The 14848-nt window shown below is 66.3% G+C and overlaps 2 protein-coding genes across 2 annotated transcripts; one reads left to right on the top strand and one right to left on the bottom strand.

Annotated features, from left to right (window-relative positions):
• The first annotated feature begins 453 nt into the window (after nucleotides 1-453).
• Nucleotides 454-2415, top strand: LOC121077296 (translation initiation factor IF-2-like). The gene is made up of 3 exons (XM_040572472.1): nucleotides 454-469; nucleotides 1117-2030; nucleotides 2071-2415. Exons 1-3 carry the CDS (start codon nucleotides 454-456, stop codon nucleotides 2413-2415), a joined length of 1275 nt encoding a protein of 424 aa, XP_040428406.1.
• Nucleotides 2416-2438: 23 nt separating this feature from the next.
• RNF121 (ring finger protein 121) lies at nucleotides 2439-14815 on the bottom strand. Its single transcript, XM_040572344.1, has 9 exons — nucleotides 14615-14815; nucleotides 9718-9755; nucleotides 8508-8649; nucleotides 7343-7497; nucleotides 6712-6819; nucleotides 5832-5952; nucleotides 4574-4707; nucleotides 2981-3082; nucleotides 2439-2751 (listed from the first exon to the last, which is right to left on the bottom strand). The coding sequence occupies exons 1-9, from the start codon at nucleotides 14813-14815 to the stop codon at nucleotides 2631-2633; spliced, it is 1122 nt and encodes a 373-aa protein (XP_040428278.1). The 3' UTR covers nucleotides 2439-2630.
• Between the last annotated feature and the right edge of the window lie 33 nt (nucleotides 14816-14848).

The raw sequence follows: 14848 nt of genomic DNA, 5'->3' as shown, positions 1-14848 counted from the left end.
TGTCAGGGGGCTCCAGGCCGGTCCCCGCACTGTGCCCTCACCACCCGGGGGAGTTGGGCAGCCCCGGGCACCATCTCCCACTGTGCGCCCCTCGGGGGTCCCTCGCAGGCAGCAACCTGCACGCAGCCGCTCTCAGCCCGGCACAGCGAGACCCCGGCTCCCACCCCAGCCCTGAGCCCCCTGGGTTGAGCTGGGGGCTTCGGGGCAAGGAAGGGCCTGGGCTGAGCCGCGTGGGGGCAGAGGGAGGTGGGCAAAGCCCGGGGGACGCAGAATCCCGGCCGCGGCCGTGTCCCCCTGCCCTTTCCCCTGGTTCACGGCCCGGGCCTGCCCTCCTTCCCGCTGTCCCTCTCCCTTTCCCGTAAACGAGAGTGAAAGGGACCAGGGAGCGTCCCCACCCCAGCGCTGGCACCGTTTGAAGCGGTGCCAAGGCCACTGACCCCACAGATGGCCCCGATGCCCCACGGAAGGGGTCAGGGAGCAGGGGGGGGCTTCCCCACCCCGGGCCGGCTCCAGCCCCCCCAGGCTCGGGGAGGGCAGGAGGCAGCGGGGTGGGGACGCGGGGACACCTGCGCCAGGGGAAGCCCATCCCAGCGGGTCCCTGGGGGATGCAGCCGGGCTCCTCTTCCTCGCCAAGGGAAGAGGAGGAGGAGGAGGAGGGGATGCCCTGAGCCCTGGCACTTCCCAGGGAGACACAGGTCGGAGGTAGCTTCCACAGCTGCATGCTGGCACTCGTCCCTCCCGCCACAGGGGGACAGAGGAGGAGGAAGGTGACCACTGAGCCCCAGGGGACAGCAGAGGCCAGGACACGGCTCGGCGCAGCCCCTCTGCTCGTAAGGAGGCAGGAGCAAAGCCCCCAGCAAAGCACAGAGTGCTCCGAGCCCGGCGCTGACGGCAGCAGGGCTGGGGCTGGGGGGAGCCCGGGCGGCGGGGCAGGGACCCCGCACACAGGCACGGGGACAAGCGGGAGGGGGGAAGCCCCTGGGCCTCTGCCCCCTGCACGTCCCAAGGCACGGCCCCGTGTCTGGGGCAGGGACCCAAACCCTCGAGCCAGGGTAGCCGCCCGATCCAGGCGGAGCAATGATAGGTGTCGAAAAAAGCCCCGAAAAACCCAGTGAGTTTTCTGGCATTTTTTTATTAACAACTCCCGGAAGGGCAGCGCTGGCGCGGTGACGGCTCTCAGCGCCGGGCTCCTTCCAGAGCCTGCCAAGCGCCGCGCATCCCGCCTGTCCCCCACGGTCAGCCCAGCGGCTGCGCCCTCCCTGCAGCGCTTGTGGGCACCAGGGCTGCAGCCCAGCACCCTCAGCGCTGCCCGGCCCGCTCCCACCGCTCGCAGAGTGCTGGGGCTGCCCGACGTGGGCAACACCCGGGAGGAGGCTGCAGAAGCCACCGCTGCGTCCAGACAGCGCAGGGGAGGGAGGAGGAAACGCGACCTGGCCGCAGCACGGGCGGGACGAGCGAGAAAATCCCCGTGCCACATCAGCTCCCAGGACCGCGCGCGTGTTTGGCACATCGCGGGGCAGTTTCGCCCTACGCAAACCCGGGACTCGGCAGGGCCCGCGGGCAGCCCCCGCAGCGCCGCGGTGCCAGCCACTTCCCCAATCCCTGCAGCACGAGGAAGACCCCGTGCCAAACCCACGGGGCCGGCGGAGGCCTCGCTCTGCCAGCGTGACCGCACGCCGCTGTCACCAGCCCCACCCGCGTCACCGCACACCAGCACGAGGCCCTCGCCCGCTCCGCGTACCGCTACCAACGGGGCGCAGGGGGAGAAGGGCCCCCCCCGCCCCACATCCCGGCCGGCTGAGGACGGCACCAGCCCTGGAGGGGCACGGGGACGCGCGGGGGGACGTAGAAAAGAGGGGAGCGTACAAAAGGGTGAGGCAGGGAGAGGCTGGGGGGCACCGGCCGAGACCACGCTCAGAGCGAGGTGCAGGAGAGGCTCCTTCCCTCCCCGTACACCCGCGGCGGGGAGCTGCTGGGGAAGAGCTCAGCCCACGGCACCTGGGCAGCCGCGTGTCCTTCTGTCCTGCGTGGTGTCCCTGCATCCTGCGTGGTGTCCCTCTGTCCTGCGTGGTGTCCCTCTGTCCTGCGTGGTGTCCCCGCGTCCTGCGCCTCCCCGGGGTGCCAGCCTCCCCGCCACGCAGTGCACGGGCCCAGCCTTCCCCTGCCGCAGAAGCAGGAGGGCAGGTGGCCGGGAGACGAGCCCCGCACCTCGATGTGCGTCCCTGGCCCTTCCTCACCTGCAGCACGGAGCCAGCAGAGCCTGGGCTGCTCCTGCTGCCCCGCCACAGCAGCACGGCAGGGAAGGGAGACGAACGGCCCCAAGCCGAGAGCCGGCAGCACGGCCTCCCTCCTGCAGGAGCAGGCCACAGCCCCAGGGCTGGGAAACGGGACAAGCTGTCTCTTCGTCTGCGATAGAAAGTTTTAAATACGCTCATTAAAATAATTGCTTTTAAAAAACCAGGCTCCCCCGGGGCCCTAGCGGGAGCTGCTTGGCTGGGGGTCGCCCCGGGGACGAGTCCTCGGTGCTGCGGTGCTCGGGGGCGGCCGAGATGCGACGGATCCGGCCGGCTGCTGTCCTCTGCCCCCGGCCCGCGGCCTCGCGTGGCTCCACGGCTGCCCGCCGCCTTCCCTTACTCCAGGCCCAGGATGTAGTTGATGCCCTGGACCAGTCCGATGATGACCGGCTGCCAGGCCACCAGGTAGCGCAGCCAGTCCAGCAGCTGCCCGTACATGACGTGCGGCCTCTCCCAGCTGCGTGGAACGGAGTTAAAGAGCCTTGGGGAGGCACGAGGGGAGCGCAGCCCGAGCAGGAGCTGCCACACACCGTCAGGAGGGAGGCTCCTGCCTCCCACACAAGGGAGCAGCAGCAGCTCACCCAAACCCGTGCCCTCCCAGCTCCCCCGATGCTCCTGTGGCTCCGTGCCGTGCCCAGCTCCGGGGCAGAAGCCAGGGAACCGGCTCCCCCGTGGAGAAAGGATACGGGTTACTGAACATCCTCTTGAGATCCACCTTCTCTTTGCAGTACGGACACGTCTGCTTCTTCCCGACGATGCACCAGCCGCGGATGCAGAACTCGTGAAACCTGGGGGGCGGCACGTTAAGGGAACTGCCTGGGGACGGGGGACCGCGACCGAGTACAGAGGAAACGGGGCCTCTCTCACACTTGAAGGAATCGCCCCCACATCACACGCAGGGCACAGGAAGCACCCACGCGGCGCGAGGACGGCAGCGTTGCCCAACGCAGAGCTTTCCTAGAAGACCCTTCGCCTCCCGGGAAGGGGCTCGCAGCGCGGGGCCGGAGGAGGCATGGTGAGGGGTGAGCTGCGGGGAAGCTGTGCCCTGCCGGCGCCTGGCAGCCAGAGGAGGGCAGGAGCCCGCAGCGGGGACACGCGGGGAAACCTCCGGGCATCCACAGCCAGGGGAGCGGCTGCTCTGCAAACACTACACACACCAAGCTGCGACGGCGTACCGCTGTCCGTAGCGCTTCCCTACCACCCGACCGCCAGCTGTCAGTTGTGCTGTCACAGCAGCAGAGGCAGCAGGGCCCTGCCCAGCCCAAGCACAACTCCGAGAAGTCGCAGGGAGACGTGACGTGGCTGTAACCGGAGCCGCGTGGCAAGGCGAGGCCGGTTCCCCCGAACAGGGACGCCCGCGCGGACGAGGCTGTCACCGGCCGAGCAGATCCCCCCGGGAGCGCCAGCAGGGCTAACAGCAGAGCGCAGCGCAGGAGCCGCTCCCTCGCCAGCCCCCGCAGCAGAAGCCTCTGCCCCGCGTCCTCCTGCGGCCATAAACCCGCCCGCACGGCTACCGCACAGCTGCTGAGGCCGCAGGCATTTCCAAACTGCCTACAGCGCCCAACGTGAGGCAACAAGCGCCGTGACCTTTGCTCAGGCCGTTTGGAAACCACCTCGCTCTGAGTCAGGGAGGCAGTACCAGAGAACATCCCGGCTCCACCACTGAGTCACAGCTGGAAAAAAACCCCTGACCTGCCCCCGGCCAGGGCCCCGTGAGCTGTCAGGGCTTCCACTTTTGCAACTGACTTCACCTCCATCAGCTGCCAGGGCGCTGGGAGCCCCGCACGCGGCGCTGCTGGAGGAGTTGTGGGGACGGACGAAGTGGGCAGGATGCTGCTGGAGCTTGGCCAAGCACAGCGCCAGAGCCCTGCCAGCACAAGGCCGGGGGCTGCCGATTTCTCCCAACGCGTCCCCTCCAAGGGGGGCCGGACACAGGGCCAGGGCGACACACAGCCCGCGGAGCCCTGCCGGAGACGTGTCAGCTCCGTTCGGGGGACAGCGAGGTCCAGCTTCACGCCAGGACTGCTGGAGCTGGGCAGAGGGAGAAGCGGAAGCAAAGCCTGCAACGCACAAGGAGGCAGCAAGGCAACAACCACAGGGACGCGCAGGACGTTGCCTTTCCATGCCAGGTCAGCTACCGCCCCCGTGAGGATCCTTTGCCACCGCAGCAGAACCGCCCGGTGTCCCGCACACGCGCCCCTTGGTGCCGGGCAGGGGCTGGGACGAGCGGTGGCAGGAAGCTGGCGGGGCGAGGCGCTGGCTCCGGAGCAGAAGGATACACGTGATTGCAGGAGAGGCGATACGTGTTCTCGATGATCCCCTCCTCGTTGACATCCACGAAGATCTGCTGGCCGCAGACGGCGCAGACGCTGTCGGAGAGGTGCTTGGTGGGCATCCCCGAGGCGCTGTAGAACTGAGCGAGGGCAGAGGGAGAGCTGGTCACAGGGGGGGCACACGTCTGACACCCCCCTCTGGTGCAGCTAAGCTTTAGGGAGGGCTGGGCCAGCGCTCCAGGCATCCAGCCTCAGCCTTTTGGGCTTAAAAACCTTGTTACAGGTCCAGCTGTGGGAAACAACTGCAACAGGACACGGCGCCGCTCAGTCACTGCGCAGCCCTTCACGTCCCAGCGCCCTGCCAGCCCCCTGCAGCCCCGTCTCTGCAAAGCCCCCATGCTGGGGGAATCCCCCCAAGCTGCAGGTCGTGGGTTTGACCCGAGACAGCTGAAGAGGCCCAGCTGGCCCTCGCGGCTCTCTGGGTGGGAGCGTGCCGCAGCACACCAGGGGACAGCGGCCAGGACTGCGTGGTGGCCGGGCAGGACAAGTTAAAGGCGGGGGTGAGCACTGGGAGTTCAGCGAAGAGACAAAGGGCTGAAGATCTACCCAGGAGGCTGGGTTACAGCAGAATTCACAGTGAGAGGAAGGGGAAGGTGAGCAGAGCCACGTGGGAACACGATTCACCCCACGGGTGTTGTGGTTCACTTTTTTCTTTGGCACTAGGTGAGCAGGCTGCAGACTTCAGGCCATCACTACGGGCAGGTGGGAACACCCGCTCCGCCCGCAGGGACAGCCCGGGCTGCGGTGGGTACGAGCCACAGAGACGTCTGTGGAGTGAAGCTTTCCCTTGTGGCTACAAAAAAGAGCTGGTGCGCCTGCGACACGGTCCCAGAAACACCAGCACTCCTCAGCAGTGGGAGATTTTAAAGGCTCAGACAAATATTTGTCAGGAGTCTGGAGGGACTAAGCAGATCCTTCCCCTCTTGTGCCCCTGGGGATGGGACAGACTTGGTCCTTGGGGAAGCAGGATCTCTTAGGATCCCAGCGTGACTCATGTCAGAAACCTCCTGACGCGGGCACCTTGGCCGCGGACCCAGAGAGCGCGCAGCGAGCAAGGCACCTGCCTCAGCGAGCCCTTCCTGGGGCAGAGCTTCCTGCACCTCCCCGCTTCGGGGAGGCAAAAGCTGCAGCTGCAACCAGCCTGCTCCAGGCCCTCCTGTTCACAGGCAGGACTGTGGCCAGGAGGACAGGACTCTTAACTCACCCCGATCGTCGAGGCCATGTAATCTGCACACATCTCGGCAAAGTCCCGCTCCAGGACCCCGTAGTAAAGACCATAGAAGAGGAGGGAGATGCCGAAGTCCATTGCATCTTCTGGTTTGATTCTACAACAGAAGAGTCCAAATGACATCTAGGGCTTTCCTGCAGCCGCAGGGGTACACGGCCAGCGCGCCAGAGGAGCCCAGCAGTGCTGCAGCACACGTGGCCCCACCGCAGGAGCAGTCACAGGCGGTGAGCACGTGTCACCGCCACCAGTCCCCTGCAGCGGCCGTCTGCGTGCCTCCAGGCACAGTGCCAGCCCCTGCCCTTGGGGCACTTCATCCGCTTCGTCCCCAGCATGCTGTGGGGGCCACATCCCAGCTCGTATCTGTTGCCCGTCTCCCTCACCTGCCCCTGAAATGAGCAACTGCAGCCATCTCCCCAGCTCTAACATGCACCAGATCGGCTCCAGATAAGCCCCCAGTTAACACCTCCACAGCCCTGCAGGCAGTTGCCAGGCCTGCGCATCGTTCCAGAAGAAATTAACCTCTCTGAAATGGAGGATGGCTCGGGGTAAGGTCCTCTGCTGCCACATCGGGGCTGGCTGCTTGCTGCAGGCACCTGGTTATCGGGAACATCTCACTGCTGCCCCAGGCTGGACACGCACAGAGCCAGGGGAAGCATCGCTGCTGGAAGCAGGGCTCTTGAGCAGCCTCAGCATCACAACCATGCAGGGAGAGGACACCCTGAAAGTCTCTTTGGCCTCCTGCCACATCGGTCAGATTGCTAAGACGACTGTTTCTCTGGAACCCCAGACAACGCCTCGTTCTCCACGGTCTGTCACATCCCCTGCCCTGGGAACCGGGCCTCGAGGATTCACTCACCTGAATAATAAGTTAAGACCAAAAAGCGTAAACATCACAGCCATGTACCCGACGATTCCAGTGGCATAGCTGATCTTGTATATTAGCAGAAACCATTTATAAACCAGCCTGTAAAAATGCAAAACAAGAGTTAGACTGCTTTGTTTCTCCCGAATGGAGCTGCATCGAGCACCTGAAGAGTTTCACTTTTCCACGTCAGATGTTTCAACCACCCACACCCATGGGCAAACAGAGGCTTAAAGTTCCAACCCAGGCTACAGATCTGCTGCTGCCATGGCAGCTCGCGGTCTTGACTTCCAAACCGAGAAACCTCAGGATCCCGATGGCCTCAGGCAAGTGAGTGTCACACCAGGAATGCGCCCGGTGAGACTGCCAGGCCCCCTGGAGCGTCGCGGGGGCCTGCCTTCCCACCGCCCGCTCCGACAAGACACGGATCTGGCTTGGGGGGATGACAGCTTCACGGAGAGCTTCCAGCAGGGTAACTCGCACCGTGAGTAAAAGCCCCTGAGGTGCTGCTGAACAGGGCGAACTGCAGAGTTTGAGGCCGTGGTTTGTGGCAGCGAAACGTGAAAGGACTCTCTGTAACGCTTCCCTCAGGCTGAGGACATTTCCCAGAAATGCTCGTACGAACCTGGGCGTCGTCTGTACCAGAGGTTTTCGGGTTGCCCTGAAGGTGACGAAAGCTGTGACGGCTGAGAAGAGCACCCAGATGACCAAGAAGCGCCACCAGTACAGCTTCACTGTGAAGTACAGGGGCACCACCCACATCTGGAACAGGGTCACCATCTGCGAGAGCGGAGGAAAGGCGCGTTACGCTGGCTCGCTGCTCACCGGGCATCAGAAGCACCCCAGCGGTTCCGGCAGCCTCGCTCTTGCCGGCATCAAAGGGCACTGAACAGTGACAGGGAGCGCAGGAATTTTGGCTGGTGGCCGCCAGCACCCAGGGAACAGGCTCAGAGCCTGACTGAAGGGAGTCAGCAGCAACAGCCGGCTGGCAGTGAGGTGTCTGTGACAGTACAGGGCTAGAGCCGGAGGAAGAACACGGAAGGAGCACCGCTAAGGAAAGAGGCACGGGGAGCTGATCTGCCTGACTAGATCTTGTCGGAGGGCTACGTGAACCTTTGCCTCTTCAGGCTTCCCAGCATTTTAACCACAGCCCCCTTAGGCGCCAAGTTTCAGGCTTGCCTCTGCCCCACCAAATATTCCCAAACCGGACGCACTGCCGTGCAGCTGGGCTCCTGGGGGATTTGGGGAGGGAACAGGCAAACGGGTCTGGTTTCGGTTTCACAGAGGATTACGAGTATTGCCTGGAAACGTTCATTACGGTAAGAAAGTCAGGTGAGGTTCGTTTCCCGGTCCAGGCACAGCCCCGGAGCCTTCCTGGCAAGCTGACACAGGGCAACGGCATCGGAAAGCGGCAGGGCTGCTCAGCAGACAGCGCTGCGGGGCAAGCCCAGGAGCAGCTCAGGAGCTTCAAACCCGGGGTGCCCTCAGCAAGCAGGCCGTGCCTTTCGTGGGGAAGCCTCGACAAAACGCAGCTCCTGCCTGCGCTGCTATTAGGACAGGATGTGAGATCTGCTAGCTCCTTGACCCGGTATCACCGTGCCGGGTCACTGACAGCGCTCACAACAGAGGCTTCAGGCCTCCAGCTGCATTCACCCTCATCCCTAGCTGGAATCCCTCTAGCTGCTGGGAAGACGAGGGCATTTCACCACCAGACAACAGGAGAAAAGCACGGACGCGCTTCCCATCAGCTGAAGGACGGAGATAAAATGGATTATTTCGGAGACACTTACGTTGTAGGAGCGGGGGTGCCTCTGTTTCCACTGAACCAGCAGGAGCTGCGCCACCACCAGCGTGGCGATCAGGATGAGGACCATTTCGGCATGCATAGCCTCGTGCCCGCGGTGCTTGGCATGCATCCGCGCGTGCTCCACCCTGCAACAAGAGCGAGAAGGCAACTGAGGGGCATGCAGGCGCGGGCCACGCGTGGCACGGCACGGCACGGCAGGGCTGACGAGCACCTGGTGCAGGAGAGCCAGGAGGGCCGTACTGGAGGGCAGCATTCAGGAACGCAGGGGTACGGGTGCTGCGTTGCCATCCCGGGGAGAAAGAAAGAAAAAGATGTCCCTAAAACCAGCTGTTCTACACCCCGACAGCCCAGAGGACCACCCAGCTCACCCTGGCGTGAACAAGGCTGACCTACGTCACGCTGCTGCACGGGACCCAACGAGCAGCGGCGTGTGTGTGTGTGTGTGTGTGTGTGTCACACAACCCACCCCACGCAGCAGCAGCAGCGTGTGCGCTGTCACTGTGACGGAGCCAAAACCTCCCTCAGTCCTGCTCGAACCCCAGCCCATGGCTTTCTCCCTCCGCCCTGGGCGATCCCAGCTCTTGTTGCATCCCAGATCGAGTGACTGCCACAGCCCGGCGCTCTGCTGACACCTGCGGTTCCTTTGCTTTCAGTGCTGCTGTCTGGCTACAAGGCACAACTACATCCTTACAGCGTGCTCTCAGGCTGAAAGTTAAGTTCGAGCGAGAAAGCTAAGTCTTAAGTCTCAAAAGCTGAAAGTTAAGCTGAAGCTTAAAGCTGAAAGTTAAGCCCAAGTTAGAAAAAAAAAATCCGAAGTTATAAAAAAAAAATACCCAAGTTAGAAAAAACACCCAAACCCAACAAATATGGCAAATTCTCTGGTCTTAAGAAGTCTTCGGTAAACGGACGCTGAGAGAAGACCGGTCTTGTGGGCTCTGCAGCGCGAGGCTGACTGAAATCGGTTGGGCCACAAGACAAGGTAGAAGAACAGCTAGCAACCAGTCTGGAGGAGAACCAGCAGCACCGCCTTAAAGCAGGTTCCTACTTCCCCCTAGCAAAACGCACTGCCCGGGGAAGGCTGACCACGGCTCTGAAGCCGGTGACCGGGGGCTCTGCTGCCGACAGCTCCAGGCAGGAGCAGGAGCTCTCGGCAGCAGCTCTCGGCACAGGCCCTCCTTACGACACCAACTCACCTCCATCTCTCTTCTGGGGACAAGTGCGAAAGGTCAACCTAAGGAGAGGAAAAAAAAAAAAAAAGAAAAGATGAAGATCAGCTGCTGAAGTCCGGGAGCAGCAACCCCAGCCTCGAACCTCCTCTGCCTCCTCCCCCAAGCAGCAGAGCTGCAGCTTCATGCCCGCCGTGAGCCAGCGGTGCCGTGCAGGTACTGCTCACTGCTCACTGCTCGTCACCCTGGGGCGGCACCTGGCTTCTGCAGCCTGCTAAGAGAGACAGCAGCCCCTGAGCTATGGCACGGCCCTTCCTCGAGCCCACAGGGGTGTTCCCAAAAGACCGGACCTTTACGAGGGAAAGCCCAGCAGTGAGAGGTGGCTGTAAGCCACCAACCCTCGACGCGACCACCGAGGCAGCGCAGGAATCGCTTCGAGTCACAGAATCACCGAATTGAAGGGGTTGGAAGGGACCTCGAGAGATCACCGGGTGCAACCCCCCTGCCAAAGCAGGTTCCCTAGAGCAGGCTGCCCAGGTAAGCGTCCAGACGGGCCCTGAATGTCTCCGGAGAAGGAGACCCCACAACCTCCCTGGGCAGCCTGTCCCAGTGCTCCGTCACCCCCACCGGGAAGAAGATCTTTCTCATGTTGGTGCGGAACTGCCTGGGCTCCATTTTGTGGCCATTGCCCTTGCCCTGTCCCATTCACAGCCCGCCCGGGAGCCTCTGGGCACAGAGGGAAAACCCCAGCACGCGCCAGGACCAAAGGGGGAAGGAAGGGGGCCCAAAGCCCCAGCAGCCGGCACCGCCTGGGGCAAGCCACTGCCAGACGTTTTTGGAACCAGCCGGGGGAAAAGAAAGGTTTAGCTTCGCTGCCGTTGCTGAAAGCTCCTCCCGAGCGCTGCAGGCAGCTTTTGCCTTATCAGACAGGAGAGGCTCGGCACCACCAGCCTGAGGCGGGCGACACCGTCACCGGCGACAGGAGACGAAGGGCTGGCACAACCTGAAACCACGGGGCTGGGCGCAGGGTGCTGGCGGCAGCCGTGCTTCGGGGCCAGGAGCAAGGAGACGAAGCGACGCGGAGCCCCCCGAGGCGCGTGCCCTGCACGAGGCTCCCGGCTGCAGCGCCCGCACCTCACCCAGGGACGGAGGCTCCCGAGGTTCCCCGGCGAGAGGCACGAACACGGCGCCGCTGAAGGCGGGGGCCCCTCGGCTCTCCCCCAGGGCTGCAGATCTCCACCCAGCGAGCTCCGAGGCATCGGGCCTCCGGGGAGGCTTCCTGGCCGCACGGCACGCGCCCTAGCCTTAACGCGAGCAGGGAGCGAACAAAAACCCACAGCTCCGACTTCACCCCGCCTGCCCCGGCGGAGGTGTGCCGCTGGGCTGGCGGCTGCTGCGCCGATCGCGGCCTCGGCAGCTGCCCCGCCGTCCCCCCGCGGCCCCCTCGTTGCAGCCCGGGGAGAGGGAGGCAGGAAAAGCACAGCCCCAGCGGTGCGGCCGCGCTTCGCCCCCGCGCAACACCTGCGGGAGGTGCGGTCCCCGAGGGCGCTGAGGGGCTCGGGTGGACGAGAAATTTGGATCTGCAGAAAGCCCGACCCGGGCTCCCCAGCTCGTGGTGGTGACGTGGCGCTGGCCGGGAGCAGCGCGGCAGCCCAGCGGCTCCCAAAGCAGCCGCCTCAGAGACCAGCGGCTTCGGTCACTGCCCGTCCTTTAAACAGCCCGGGAGGGGACAGGGCAAGGCGGGAGGGGAATGCAGCGACAAGCCGAGGCCAAACACCAGGACCCCCAAATCCTCCTGCAGCCCCCTGGCCCAGCGCCGCCCGGCACGGCTCTCAGAACACGCTGCGGCTTTGGTTCTTGCGGAAAAGGGGCGATTTGGGAACTTTTTAAAACAAAAACCTGCGAGAGCAGCGAGCCGTGGTCCGGGCACAGGGAGCGGCTCGGTCCGGGCGCTGCGAAGCTGGCACAGGCCCGCCTCCCAGAGCGGCGTCGGCCCGGTGCCGCCGCGCGTACGCCGAATTATTTGTCCCGGCAGGAACCGAGGGGCCTCAGGCCGCTGCTCTGCCACGCAGCACCCGCTCTGACAACGGAAACGCAGGTTTGGCTCCGGCAACACGCAGCGCCGGCAACTCCGGCCGCGCCTGCTGCCACCCTTACGCGCGCCCACCGCTTCCAGCCTGCGCGCGCCTCCTTTCAGCGCCCAGCGCTCGGATCCCGTCGCGTCCCCGTCAGCCAGAGGAAGAGCACCGAGAGGACCAAAGCGTCCGAGGAGCTGCTCCGGGTCCCGAGCACCGGCCCCTCGGGTGGGCGACGTCCGCGGGTCCCGCTGGAGCGGCCGGCCCGAGCTCCTCCCACTGCTTTGAGAAAGGCTGTGGCAGCTCTGTTTAAAGTCAGGACGCGTTCAGATGCGTCCTCCGTCTCCCCCGCGACCCCCGAAGCTCTCTGGGCGACGGCTGGAAGAAACCAGGGGCTAACGCCCTCAGGCGCGGCAGCACGGCCCTCGGAAGAACCCCGCGCCGTTCCAAGCTTCCAGCGGGGGCTAACTCCCCCCAAAGCCAGCACGAAACCTTCGCTGAGACGTCCCGGAGGTATTTCCCCTCGGGGGAAACGCGGTGGCAGAGCCCTGACCCCGTTACGCCGCTGAGCGTCCTGGGGCTGCAGGGCCGGCAGCCGCTGACTTCAGCGCCCGCCTGCGGGGCTGGGGCCGGAGCGCCCTGAGGGCAGCCTGCTACTGGCCGAGCACGGCACACAGCCTTCACCCCACGCTGGTGCAGCAAGAAAACGGGTAACTGCAGAGCTCCCGCCGCAGGCAGAGCCGCCGCCAGGCCCGGGAAACGACGGGCACACGCACCCGGAGGGTACTCGGCCTCTCCCGAGGAGCTCAGCTGCAGGTGTGGAGCTCTGTGCCCCTTCACGCACGAACAGAAGCGAAGTTTCGGTGGAGGAGGCTGAGCCTGGCAGCGAGGAGAGCGTTTCACAACGCCCACAAGCGGGCTTTCTGAAGACGCCCCGGAGACGCAGCGTGTGCGCGCAGCTTTCACGGAACCGCAGGATAGCTCAGGTCCGAAGGGACCCGCAGGGGTCAGAGTCCGACTCCCGGGTCCCCAAAGGACCACCCAAAACCAGCCCCTGCGTCTGAGAGCGTTGTCCAAACGCTCCTTGAGCTTCTACAGCTCGGTGCCGTGCTGCGGGACCTCGAGGAGCGCTCGGACAACGGACGGGGCAGGCGCCGCCGCCAGGCCCCGGCTCGCTCCAGCGCCCCGGGCTCGGCACCGCCCGCGGACCGTGGACTTTGTGGGAGGGAGCAAAGTGACGGGAGCAGCCCTCGGCGTGCCTCCCTGCCTGCGCCTCCTTATCAGCCGCCCGCGCCCCGCGGCGCCTCCAGCAGAAACCAGCGCCGTCCCCCGGCGCCCCCCGCGCTGCCTCCACGAGCCCTTCCCGCCGGGCCGAAACCCCGGAGCCTCGCTTCTGAGGCCCGCAGCCCCAGGCAGGCCCTCCCTCCGCGCAGGCTGCCCCCAGCCGCTCACCGAGCCTCCGGGAACGCCCGGTCCCCGCCGTACGAGCGCGGCTGGGGGCACGCGCTGCTGCCCCGCAGAGCCGCCGGCGAGCGCCTCGGAAACGCAGCGGGCAGCACCGCGGAGGGGCCGACGCGCGCTGTGAGGCGCGGGGGCGCCGAATTTGAGGCCGGATCCCCCCCCCCCCCCCTTCCTCAGCCGCCCGGGCAGCAGCACACGCTGGGTGTCCGGGCTCCTGGTGCTCCGCAGGCACGGCCTCGCCCCTGCGGGGCTCGGGCGTTCGTACGGGCCGCGAGCCGCTCAGCCGCCTGCCCTCGCCTCGCCGGGCACAAGCCTCAGCGCTCCGGAGCCTTACGGCGAAGCGAGGCGGGCAGCCGGCACGGCGCAGCCGGGGCTCGGGGCGCGCCGGGAGCGAGGCCGGGCAGGGACGCCCCCCGCCAGGCTGTGCGGGGAACCCCCGCGCGCGGCACCTCGCTCCCGGCTGCCCCACGCGGCCTCCCTGCGCTCTGCCCCGCTGCCAGGCAGACGGGGGGGGCAGCGAGTGTCGGGGGGGGCAGCGAGTGTCCGGGGGGGGGGGCAGCGAGTGTCAGGGGGGGCAGCGAGTGTCGGGGGGGGGGCAGCGGAGTGTCGGGGGGTGGGCAGCGGTCTCAGGTGTCAGGGGGGGCAGCGAGTGTCGGGGGGGGGGCAGCGGAGTGTCGGGGGGGGGGGCAGCGGAGTGTCAGGGTGGGCAGCGAGTGGTCGGGGGGGGCAGTCGGGAGTGTCGGGGGGGGGGGCAGCGAGTGGTCGTGGGGGGGCAGCGAGTGTCCGGGGGGGCAGCGTGCGTGTCGTGGGGGGGGCAGCGAGTGTCTGGGGGGGCAGCGAGTGTCAGGGGGGGCAGCGGAAGGGTCGGGGGGGGGCAGCGAGACCCCCCCCCCCCCCGCCCGGCATGGGCACCGCACGAGCAGAGCCCGGTGCCACGGGGACAACGAGAGGGGAGCCCCTCAGCACGGCCGGAGCCCCCCAAAGCCCCCCCCAAAGTCCACCCCAGCCTCCCCTCAGCCCACACCCCCCCCCAAAAGCCCCCCCATAGCCCCCCCCAGCCCCCGAGCCCCCCAAAGCCCCCCCATAGCCCCCCCACAAGCCCCCGAGCCCCCCCCAAGCCCCGCCTCAGCCCCCAAGCCCCCCCCCAAAGCCCCCCCTCAGCCACCCCAAAACCCCCCCCCCAGCCCCCCAAACCCCCAAAGTGCCCTCAAAGCCCCCCACAAACCTCCCCCCCAGCCCCCCCCTGCCCCCAGCCCAGGCTGCCCCAGCACCCCCCCCAGCCTGGCCTTGGCACTGCCAGGGCTGGGGCGCCCCCAGCCCCTCAGGGCAGCCTGGGCCAGGCCCTCAGCGGGAAGGATTTCCCCCCAACGCCCCCCAGCCCCCCCCACCTCCTCCCCGTCGCGCTCGCCGGGGCCTCCGACCTCCACCTCCAGCACCCGCCGCCATCTTGCCCCCCCCTCCCCTGCTCCTCTAGGTTCCCCCCTCCCCTCCGCCGGCAGCCAGCTCCTTCCGCCGCCGCCCAGCCAATCAGCGGCCACGCCGCCGCCCCCTCGGCCAATCGCCACGCGCGGCGCTTCCCCCGCGGCCATTCAGGAGGGAGGAAGGGCGGGCCGTCCGCTAAG

This window comes from Cygnus olor, chromosome 1, assembly GCF_009769625.2.
Source record: "Cygnus olor isolate bCygOlo1 chromosome 1, bCygOlo1.pri.v2, whole genome shotgun sequence".
NCBI lineage: Eukaryota > Metazoa > Chordata > Aves > Anseriformes > Anatidae > Cygnus > Cygnus olor.
This window is presented reverse-complemented; position numbering and strand designations above follow the sequence as displayed.